Here is a 12,433-nt window from a genome sequence, read left to right on the forward strand (position 1 = left end):
ATGCTTTAGAAATATAATACTAACAAGTTTGATCTATTCTCTCTTTAGCAATATCAATTACTTCTATTTGCATATGTACACATCATTTAAATGGTAAGTTTTATTAAAATAAAATGCACACCAATTATATTAATAAAAAGAAAATTCATATAAATAATTATATCATAAAAATATTATTATTCATAAATAATCTTAGTATTATAATATACATAAATTGATTAATTGATGATAAACACATTTGAAAAATCATCTAATATAATGATATTTTGATTAATATATTTACAAACAATTTCATCCATTGATAATAACAAGTAATCTAATATAATGATATTTTGATTTATATATTCACAATTTCATCATTAATTTTTTTTGTCTAGGATAAAAATTTAATAAAATTTAAAATATTAAAAAATTTACTTATTATCTTATTTTTATATTTTAAATATTTAAAAAATATATATTTGAATAATTCAAAGTTAAAAGTGCCAGTATTAATTTATTTTTATATTCTAAATATTTAAAAATGCATATTTAAATCATTCAAAGTTAAAAGAGATATTGAAATGATCATAAAAATCTCCAATTTCAATATTAATCAAAGTTAAAAGAGATTGAAATTATCATAAAATCTCCAATTTCAATATTGATTTGGAAATTTGATCTCTAGATTTTTTTATAAATATTATTTATAATAATAGAAAAACATGAAAATATTATAATATTTGTTTTATAATTCAATGTATTTATTTATTAATTATATTTACGTCGTAAGGCGTTTCCCTTGAAATCAACTCCCCTCTCTGCCCACCTGTCATTCTTGTAAACCATAGGATTATATGTTAGACGATTGCAAAAGTTTCAGCGTTTCGATCAGAATAATTACAAAATGGTTACAAATTAGTTAATTAGTTGCAGAAAGGGTTTGCGCACTAGTCGACATAACTGATTAGCGTGTTGCGGCAATGGAAAATCAGGCGTGGCGAGCCTCCTTCTTTACTTATGATAAGGGAAGGTTGTTTTACGACAGGGAAAAAGTAACCGAGAATGTTTTTATACAGGTTATGTAGATAAATCATGGCCGTGGTGATGGCCAGGGAGAGCTTGACACTGAAATTGTTTGCGCAACAAAGACCGCCTTTATGGTACGTTTCTCAGAGAAATATAAGCCTGTTAAGCAACTTAACCATCACAAATTTGGTTCTAATTCTTTTGTCTTGGGGCTCCTAATGCACAATGTTCCGAACTAATAGATGCAGTCCAGGGTATGTCTTTCTCACAATAATATTGCACATTAGTTTTTCATGATATAAACGCTGACCATGTTTTCCTGTGATCCACCTGCGGGATTGGAATACTTGCACATGGGTTCCACTCCAAAGATAATTCACAAGGATGTTAAGACTGCCAACATTCTTCCAAAGATAATTCACAGGGATGTCAAGACTGCCAACATTCTTTTTAGACTGCAATTTGAACGGAATATTGGGCGATTTCGGTTTGTCAAAGATAACAATTGATGGGGAGGCTTCTCACATTACCACTGCGGTAAAAGGAACAACAGGATGCCTCTAGGACACTCATGTGAATTAGTGCGAAGAATAAATAACTTAATGTGTGAGAAACGAACTAAGTCATAGATTGGTGAACCCAGAAAATGAAGCAAACTTCAGCTAAACTTGTAGTATTTCTAGTGAAATTAAGTAGCAGCCTAGTCTCCAAAAGAAAACCTTGAAGAAACTTCCGGGCTTAAGCAGGAGTGGCACTTAGGGAGGGAAACTCTAACAAGGACTTAATCCAATAAAATTCGCTAGATAAAGCTGAGCGCTATTAAGTGGGTAATAAAAGAGCAGAAGCTCTGTTCATAAGCAATAAACCCTACCCACTTCTTTAACTTATAAACCCAATATCAGTAAAAGAAAAATAACCTTCAAACAGTGAACTCATCGTCATAAGAGAAACGATTTCAGTTGCTTAACGGAATGCAAAATTTTACAGTAGAAGGAAATCAAGATAATCTACACTGAATAAGTCAAGAATAGTAGCGTACACACAGAATCAAGAGAAGTCTGTGCATGTCAAATTAATTAGCAGAGAATGCAATCTGTGCGTAAATTCTGAAATATACCTTTCATAGAAGAAAACGAGATAACAGGTATGACATCAAGAACCCATAGATAAAATGACAACATTTCTGCGAATATAGCCTTAAATGACCACGACTCCCATACAAAAATTCATTAGAAAACCATATAACTTATATAGAATGTCAATAAGGGCCTCAACTCAAGGGAGGCTTCAAAAAACAAGGTATAGCATAATCTGGGAGCTTATAAGGGCCGTGGCCGCTTAACATGTTTTCTTCCGGAAAGGAGATTAAAATACACAATAATCTGCCGGCAAGAAATTACAAGGCTCTCAGCCAAAATAACATAATTACAACACTACAATCCAGAGAGAAACCTGAATAGCAGGTCTACGAGGAAGCCTCGAGAGGGTATCGTGAGGCATTAGAGGTGCCATCCCTCTGAGTAGCCATAAACAAACCAAACAATAGCACCCTTAGCATCCACCGAAGCAGAGCTCAAGGAACTCTATGGATGCAAAAACCTTACATATGCCAAAATATGAAACACCTCGGTCCATTGCTTACCCGAAAAACTTGCTCATCGGTGACTGCCAGAATAAGCCGAAAACCACAAGGGTTGATAGCAGAGGAATTCTCGTACTCGAACCCACCAAACCCTGAGAACAAAAGATAAGTAAGCAATTAATATCACGAAATCTGGAGTTGAAGAGAAAAAAAAAGAAAAACAATAGATTAAAGAGAATTGTAGCACAGAGTTTGATTTGGGGAGAAATTCGACAACTTACCATTAAGGAGATCGCCCCAGTTTTCATGGCTGACCCTCTGAGACAGGGTTCCTGCGACACATGAAGAATCAAACAGAGGTAGGAGGAGCAAAGCTTGAACATGCGCCAAGAGCTTGGGAATCAAATGAGCCAATTTCCAGCAACTTAGAATGACTAAATCCGTTGAAGAGATCATAGCCCTTGGATCAAAGAGCTGAGCACACCACCGTTGATGAGAGTAGGAATCCCGAGGCGTCCAGCTAAGGAGGGCTGGCTTGCTCGTGCCACAAAGCCATGGTAGAGCCAGTGTGAATGTTAAGATCACAAATAGAACGGTCTAGAGATAAATAAGCTTTGGTTATAATTAAATTCATGATGTAAGTAATTAGTATCATGAAATCCAGAGTTGAAGAGAAAAAGAAGAAGAAGGAAAACAACAGATTAAAGAGAATTGTAGCATAGAGTCTAATTTGGGGAGAAATTCGACAGCTTACCATTAAGAAGATAGCCCCCAGTTTTCATGGCTGACCCTCTGAGACAAGGTTCCTGCTACACATGAAGAATCAAACAAAGGTAGGAGGAGCAGAGCTCGAATAGGTGCCAAGCGCTTGGGAATCGAATGAGCCAATTTCCAGCAACTTAGAATGAGTAAATCCACTGAAGAGATCATATCCCTTGGATCAAAGAGCTGAGCGGACCACCGTTGATGGGAGTAGGAATCCCGAGGCGTCCAGCTAAGGAGGGATGACCTGCTTGTGCCACAAAGCCATGGTAGAGCTTATGTGAATGTTAAGATCACAAATCGAACGGTCTAGAGATAAATAAGCTTTGGTTATAATTAAATTCATCACATAGGGCAGTCTTTGGTATTTAATATAGGTACAGTGCATAGGGATATGCATTCCATAAAGCACGGGTTATATTTACAACAGTTGTAACAAAAGAAATCAGGGTATAGAATGAATAGTATGATTGTGATCTCTGTCCTTATTCCAAGTAATAATATTGCCGAGGAAGTAATTTAAATTACCAAGCTCAAAGTTCCGTTGGTTTCATTTTTTTTTATACTTATATAGATATATTTAATCTAGTTAAATGATTAATATAATAAGGGGGAGACATGACAGAGGTACTATTAAAAACTGAAAAAATAAAATAAAGAGTATTCATGATGGCTTTCCACACCATTACCTTAAGTCTTGTTTGCATCGCTACTATAGTCGTTGAACTTGGTATCGAGGCTTAGTTGTTATGCATGGTAGCACATGGACCATTCTCTTATAAGTCCACTTATACAATTCTCTTTCCATCCTTCTCTGCCATCTTGGTAAAGTGCACTATGCCTATTGAATTTTCTCATCCATTGTGAATGCTCGTTTCTTAATTCCCATCCATCTAAATAAATTATTATGAAACTTCTCCCATTGTGAATGCTCGTTTCTTAATTCCCATCCATCTAAATAAATTATTATGAAACTTCTCCCATAAATAAGTTATTGTGAAACTTCCCCCTTGTCTATGTTTGTTTTAATAAATAGTTCTTAGTCGCTTAATAAATTTCTTAATAAATATTTCACTCACTTCATTAACAAATGCATTCTCCAAATGACTTCACAAGGTGGTATTAGATTAAAAAATAGCTTAGAAGTGCAAATTAACACTTTGAAGTTAATTCTAGTGTAAAATGTGGCTTTCACAAACTCTGAAGAAGAGCTTAATGTTAACTTTGCATGGAACAGTACTTGAAGAATTTAATTTGCGAAAAAGTTGAAGAATTTAATTTGGGAAAAGGTTGAAGTGCACATTTCATTTATTAGTACCGACATGTATGCATAGAATATAAAAAGTATAAAAGGATAAAATGACAAAGGTTGTCAAATTGTGAAAGAATAACTATCCATTTGCATCGGTGTGTATATTTTGTATCTAACCTCTTTGTTTCCATCATCGCATTCTACTATTGATTACTTTAATGGTTGCCCTGAATCCCTGGTGGGATGTAATAGAGTTCTTGTAATTGCTCCTCACATTGCAAAACCATAGTGTCGTTTTCTACCAGATTAGATCATCATGAGCCACCAATCTAGGGTCATGCAGGAGATCCACATGGATATAATCTCCAGTTGCACCATAGTTTACATTTATGCAAAATCACTCAATCAAAGTTAATGTCCACCAAACATTAAAATTAAAGGAAAATACTCACAAATAGTTAATGGTCATCAAGCATTCAAATTAAACACCACATTTTTTTTTTTTTTTTTTTGGCCTATAAACCTATATACAAACCCTGTGAGTTGCAAAGGGCCATGGCTATAGTATTCTTGTCTCGATGCGCATCGATGCAACGTTCAAGAAATCTGATATGATACAGTCATTAAACATTCTCTAGGAATATGGCATGTATAATGTGGCAAACAACAAAAATTATCAGGGTGTGTTGTATCATGCTTCCAGGGATGTAATTTGGGAATAGCTTTCAAATTTCAACTGTCATTTTGACATTTTCACGGTTAACTTGAAACATATCCCATATGGAGAGTTAATGTTTCTGCGTGGTTATTTAATTTTGAATGGGAATTGTCCACCTGGTTTGCAACATTAAATAAATAAAACTTTCATATTCCTTAAATAATTAAATACTTATATTTTGAAGTGCACCACCATGGAAGTATGTATGGATTCATTAAATACTATAGGGAACTTGGAAGCTCTTTTCCTACACGAAAAGGAAATCAGAGTTTTTAATATTAAAATTATAGGTATTTATATATAAATTTATTTATTTTAAATAAAAATCAATAAAAAAAATAAAATTCAATTACATGAATATTTTAATTTTTTAACAATGTTTTTAATATTAAAATTATAGTTATTTAGGTATAAATTTATTTGAATTTAAAACACTGCAAGTTTTTGATGAAGTGAGAGAATTCAATATTGAAAAATAACATTTTTCCACTTTTTCGGAATAGAGTTAAAAATCCTTTTGTGTTTATTTATAGGCCTCTACCTGGTCAAATACATAACCAAGTCTCACATAATATCACACTAAATAAAGAAAAGCTCGTGGTTCTACCATAGGGATTCACCATGGTACCTCTCAATAGCGAATTAAAGTTTTTATGTCAACTAAAATAATTATTTAATCAATGCTCAACAAAAGATCCACTTCTCTAAGATGCATTTATTTGAAAGAATTAGACCTAGGCATTCAACCTACTCAATATCATGATATACTAAATAATCAAGACTCCTTAATTAATGGTCAACAAAATATCCATATGTCATGATTCTTTTCATTTTATGCCTTAACAGCCTTTCCTTTGTAACATTTGGTGCAAATGCTAGTTTAATTCATAATGAAGTAAAAAATGTACTATCCATTCACTTTATAAGTAACAAAACAATGTTTTGCATAAATGCGTTCACGGTTGTATTAAACATGGAAGAGATTATAGAAGTTCGACGTATTGAGAATTTGATCGGACAAACGGTGAAATTCAAAATCTACAACTATTTATTTGTACACCATCATTATAATTTCAACCTTCAAACGCAAAGGTCGTTGTGGCCACTTCTACGCGCTGGCGCGGTTTATTCCACTATATATTTATACTTATACAGTGCAATACTGACTAAAACGCTGTAGTAATATCTCTACCGGGTACGCAGCCACTGTTTGCAGTTTTCTTCAGAGAAGGGGCGTACCGATGAGCTGTTGAATTCAGCCAATTTACAGCCCCCTGGTCCACGTTCAGGGATGTTGCCAGTGCTCTCAGGGGAATATGAAATAAAGCTTCGCTGCTAGTCTGAAATCATATCATCCAAAACAATATGATATGATATAATCAATAACCATCTGAAATATATTGCAGCACTAAGTTTCAAATTATAATGGAAATATAATTGGTTGGATGCAGGCGTACCAGAGTGCCGGGATTTTCACTGTTAAGTGCCGACAAATACTCAGCTTCCACGTTTCCAACGTTGAGTTCAAAATGGAGCACACCTCTGGGAAATACGGTAACGTCCCCAGGGTAAAGAATATCAATGTGTGACGCACCTAAATTAATTATTAATTTACAACAAATCAATTTCAATGATCAGATCATATATATACATAATAATGATAAGAGAATACACATCATGTTATTGTTAATAAGATGGGTTGGCATGAGTTGGATTACCAGTGGTGTCAATAAAGCCAACTTGAAGGGGTCCACCCGACAAAAGGGAGAGAACTTCTGAAGCTCTTGGATGTGTGTGAGGAAGGTTGCTTCCGCAGGGAACCATTTTGAACCTCACTACAGATAGCCCTTGTGTTCTGTAAATTCAATTTAACACTATTAATTAAATAACTTATTATCAAATGCACAGGCCATACAAACAAAATATATCTACAAGCCTTCATCTTCACTCGCAACAAAGGAAACGATAATGAAACGATGTTTAGAATTGTATGGCGGTAATGTGTATTTATAGGCCTCAAACCTTCAAATTTTCCTGGAAATATCTCTATTAAGACACGAAACGTTGGCACTTGCTCAGTCGACGCCGTATTTTGGAAATGGTAAATGAAATTGTGTACAGCTATGTGATACCAATGTTCGACCACGACTTGACTCAGTAAATGTTTGGTGGAGAGAAATAAAACGAAATCAGTGACTCGGTAAACGTTTGCATAATCAGTGAGGCTCGCTTTTAAAAAAGTACGGCATGAACTTGAACTTCCCGAAAGGAATGATGTGGGCCATGAATTTGTTTATCGGAGATGACACTTTCACTGGTCGAGTAATGCCAATGGATACGTAAGAGGACAAGTGATAGATGTGTGTGATGAAGATGTTTGCTAAATAAATCGTAATTAATTAGTCGTTAGGTGATGAAGATGTTTTTAATACGTGGATTTAGACTTCTTACTCGTCGTTTACATGGCCATGATAAAGATGTTTATGAAATAAATTTGTAATTTTTATACAATTCCATAAATCATGCAGTTGATGAAAATGTTTACTAGGGAGGCCTTTAGACTTGGTCACTACTGCGTGCCACCACCAAAATATTATAATAAAGGCTTTTAAGTTTGTTGCTAGTTTATTTATGCAAAGTTTAAACTGTAGGTTGTACGTTTTTATAGTATTAATAATTATATATATAAATATGTTTGTTTTTATCAATATAATTTTATATCTTTTTATTTTAAAAAAATTAAAATTTTAAATATATGTATTTTTTTAAAATTACATTTATATATGTATATTTTAATCTTGATCATTTAGTTTAGTAGAGAAGTTTTAATCTATATTTATGATAATTAGATTTTTTTTTAGCTTATGTTCTTATGGCAAGTGAAGTGTTTTCTAGTGATCCATGTGGGAGGGTGAAGTGATTCACTTTTCTTTTTTGGCTTGCTTTCTACTTTTCTGAGGGCTTGTCCAAGTACTTTTCCAACATGGAAATAGATGAGGTGGATTATGGGTAAAGTTTGTATCCTTGTCAACCATTCGAACCACAATTTGATTTCCCAAGTAGCACATCGATAGGGTCAAATGGTGGTGGGAGGTCTTTTGAGGCCGCTCCAAGTACTCTAATTAATGTGGTTGTTCTTTCAATGGGTCATTCATTCAATGCAAAACATAATGAAAAAAATGGAAGAACTATCCTAAAGGTCCTTTTCCCACCCAAGGATAATAGTTTTATCCCCTCAAATGCTCCCCCCGTTAATTTTGTTCCATCCCCTTTCACTCTGTAGGAAAACAATAAGGCGTTGGAGAAATCTAATCTCGGTGCGCATTTTAATCTCTCTTTAGGTCCCAAGACTACTAAGATGTCTATAATAGTGAAGCTTGGGAAGGTCTCAATGGTTGTAGAAAAGGACACGGGGTTTGGAGAAATTACTTCTCTAGTGAACAAAGCTTTGGTCGATAGTTTTTGTTGCAATTCCATTTGTGACACTACTTTGAAGAACTTGTTATCTTCCTCATGGGCATTAAAGCTAGGGTATTTTCTTGTGTTCCACAATTTGGTTAGAGGATGTATCTACTTCTTGTTTAATTTAGAGCAAGATTGTTAGAAAAAATTGGAGAAGGACCAGCCCTTAGATCCCTCTGTATTGATTTTGCAATGGTGGACAATAGACTTCAACCATGTCAAGGCTCTTCTATCCATTCAATAGTTGTGGAATATTCTGCCAGCCTCCCCTTTCTTTTTTGGTTTGAAGCTATCTTGAAAGCAATCAAAAACAAGTTTGGTTGATTCATAGGCCTTGATCCAAACTGGGCTTCAAGGCCAACTAGAAGGTGGACTTGGGTCTTAGTTGAAGTGGACATAAGAGAGGATTTACTCAGGGAAATTGATCTAATATATAATGGCTTTTTAAGGCTCCAGAAAGTAGATTATTAGAAGTTTCCCTTTCATTGCGTCAGTTTCCATGATGTTAGATATTTATAAAGCCAATGTTGGACGGTGGCTCCCAGAAAAAAAATTAAAAGAAAAAGGAGTGAGTTAAGAGTAAGAAGGGCTTTGGTGTAAAGGCCTCAAATGTGCTTTCCTCAATTCTGTTGACACACTTCAGAAATTTTCACAAAACATTGTGATTCTTAATTAAGTCTCTCCCTTAATAAAATCGAAACTAAAATCAAGCCAACAGTAGGTGGGGTCCTACCTCCATGGGTGTCATAAGGATGATCACTTGTTTATAGAATAATTTCTTGAAGGTACTTGTATGATTATTCCATCGGGACTTCACAGGGTGGAAATACCATACCACATGTGTTCATATTGGGGGATATATATTGAGGGAAAATGACATAATGTATTGATCATATAATAGGGCGTAAAGGGTTTTTATATTGGCAAGTATAGAAAATGGAGTTCAAAGTTAATGAAAAAATATAAAGGGGTATAAAAAATGTTAATGAAAAAATGAATACCAAAAATATATAGTGAAAGTAGGGGTTTTTAAAATTGGGAAGGTGTATTGCGTTCGTATTGTTAGGGGGTTAAATAATGTGTTTTTTAGAGGTATTTTCTAATATGTATTCAAATTAAGGGTATTGTTTAGTATGCCACGAATGCACATGATATGTCAGAGGTTCATTGAGTGAATCCCTTGTGCATTATTCTACTTATCTAAGTCTCTAATCTACATACTAATGACTGCCATGTCCTATTAGTGCATCCTCAACAAAGGCTTGACATTAAGAGTGGTTCTACCATATTATGTTAAAAGTTTTATGGTTTATTATATTCAACAATCTTGGCCAATGAAGATATTAAAGGGTCATACCATATCCAAATACATATTTAAAGAAAAGGATATACCCATATACTTTCGCAAATGTAATAAACTTTGGTGTGGGAATGGCCTACCTTAAGAATATGTGTGTGTGTGTGTGTATGTGTGTGTTAAAATGAGGGGATATTGATTTAAATCTATTTTCCAATACACATATTATGATGAAGTGTTGTGATATATGTGTTTCAACTTGACCAACGTCCGCATGGGATCAAACGCTTAACCCCATATGTTGGGTAAGAGTAATCTCTTTATGAAAAATGCATAAACGCATACTGATCTGATTTAGAATATTAGTTTGCAGTGCTAAGATCTTCCTTAGATTATAAACAAAATGCTTTCATTGTGCTTAAGGATTCATCAATTTTTGCAAGTAAAATGAAGAGTTTTTATGTTAATTTTATGAGAAATTTAACGTAAACCGGAAACTGAACAACAATATAAACATGTACAAAACATCATCAAAAACACATTACAACAAGCACATGATAATGGAGTTCACCCCTCCTGGGCTACATCTCCTTGGTCAAGCTTCCAATGGCTTGGGTCTCTCTATTATTCTCAAAAGTGTAAAAATATGTGTTTACAATACTCAAATGCTTCTGAAACCTCCTCCAATCAGTCCAAAATACACAAAAATGGCCTTCTAGCCCCTTTTTGCATCCAATTTGGTGGAAAAATGAAGAATTTATGGCTTCCCATTGTTTTCCCATTATTCGCTCCACAAATTGCTCCATTTCCAGCATGATCCTACAAATTAGCTCCGAAAATCCGCTAACTGGGCGGAAATTTCGCCATGTTGTGGGCCATAATCTACCGGCACCAACTGTCTTATCGCAAATCACAATATGTGGAATCCTGTGGGCTTATGGTCTGTGAACAAGGTGAGCAATGTGTTATTGCGATATGGCGGACCCGACGGACCATTAAACTACAGCCTATAGTCGCATTGCATCCGAGGAACCTATCACATTCCACCATCTATGGAGAACTGGGGTCTTGTATATGCCAGATTTTGTACCGTGTTGTGATTTGTGATTGTGATATTGCATCGCAACCCAAACCTGCAGGGGCCAATTCTATAGTGTCGTGCGAGATGTGTGATCGCATCACAACCTGGTACCTGGTAGGGGTTGATTCAATAACACCTCCCTTCGTCGATGTGTGATTGTAATCCATCACATTGCGCCTCTGGCTGATTCTTGAATGCCTTCTCGCCTGCCTTCTCGTATCGGAACCCTTCCTTGCTCGAGGGTCGATTTTTTAACGCCGACTTGCCTGCGATTGCGATTTGTGACATGAGGGGGCCAATTGCAGCTTGCCACTTGGTGCCTCCTCATTCACTAAAGGGCCTTGCCATATCATCCAATCCTCCCATGTGATCAAGTCAAACTTGAACTTTGACTTGCCATAACTTCTGCATACGAGCTCGGATTTGAGTGTTGTTCAGACCATTGGAATCAAAATGATGAGCTCTTCAATCAGAAGATAAATTTATCAAGATTCTAACACTTTTATTTTTGAGCCTAATTTTGAGCACCTGAACACTCCTCCCCACTAGAAGACTTTTGGACCCCAAAAGATCACTTTCAATTGACCAGCAGGTGAGGGTACAATTCCCTCACCTTTCCAATTTTGAACCACTAATCACTGAATTAGAACTTGTGAGCTCCATGATTCTTGTCATTCCTTCTATGTACTTGCCTTTAACTTTTCCAAGTTGTTCTTGCACTATTTGATGTACCATTTGGATCCATTCAATAAACTCTTTGGATTTGTCCATGTTACTATCAGTAGCAACATCCTTCTTACCAAGATGATACAATACATTATGATGCAAATGGTAAACAAATTCCTCCACTTGATTCCTTTGACTCAAGCTTGAATATACATCTTGAAAGTATGCATTTTTCTGAACATAACTTTCATGTAAAACAAAATGATGCGTGAGGAAAGTAGTTATACAAACTATAGGCCTATAAAATACATCAACAAACTTGTCGCTTATACCTTTCTTATACCTTTTGACCGAGTGGAATAGTAGAAGAAAACGCATCCAATGATAGTTCCTTTGTCATTGCAACTTGAACACTTTATCATTGAAAATTTTTGAATGAAAAGAAATGGGCTTACCACATTGCAAAAATATTGCGCCCATGGCATAGTTGCATACATCAACCTGAAACGTAAATAACTATCTTAAGTCTGGAAAATCAACTACTAGAGTTGTTACTACTGATCTTTTGTATTAAAGCATCAAATGCATCATTGTTTTCCTCCCCA

General features: G+C 35.0%; 1 protein-coding gene across 1 annotated transcript; it reads right to left on the reverse strand.

The window, feature by feature from the left end:
- Positions 1-6,321: 6,321 nt before the first annotated feature.
- Positions 6,322-7,172, reverse strand: LOC149164660 (germin-like protein 4-1). The gene is made up of 3 exons (XM_089430951.1): positions 7,041-7,172; positions 6,780-6,916; positions 6,322-6,662 (listed from the first exon to the last, which is right to left on the reverse strand). Exons 1-3 carry the CDS (start codon positions 7,144-7,146, stop codon positions 6,489-6,491), a joined length of 417 nt encoding a protein of 138 aa, XP_089287077.1. The 5' UTR covers positions 7,147-7,172; the 3' UTR covers positions 6,322-6,488.
- Between the last annotated feature and the right edge of the window lie 5,261 nt (positions 7,173-12,433).

The sequence above is a fragment of the Pinus tabuliformis genome, chromosome 5_1 (genome assembly GCF_031772625.1).
Source record: "Pinus tabuliformis cultivar Carrire ecotype Pingquan chromosome 5_1, CPIR1, whole genome shotgun sequence".
Classification (NCBI taxonomy): Eukaryota; Viridiplantae; Streptophyta; class Pinopsida; order Pinales; family Pinaceae; genus Pinus; species Pinus tabuliformis.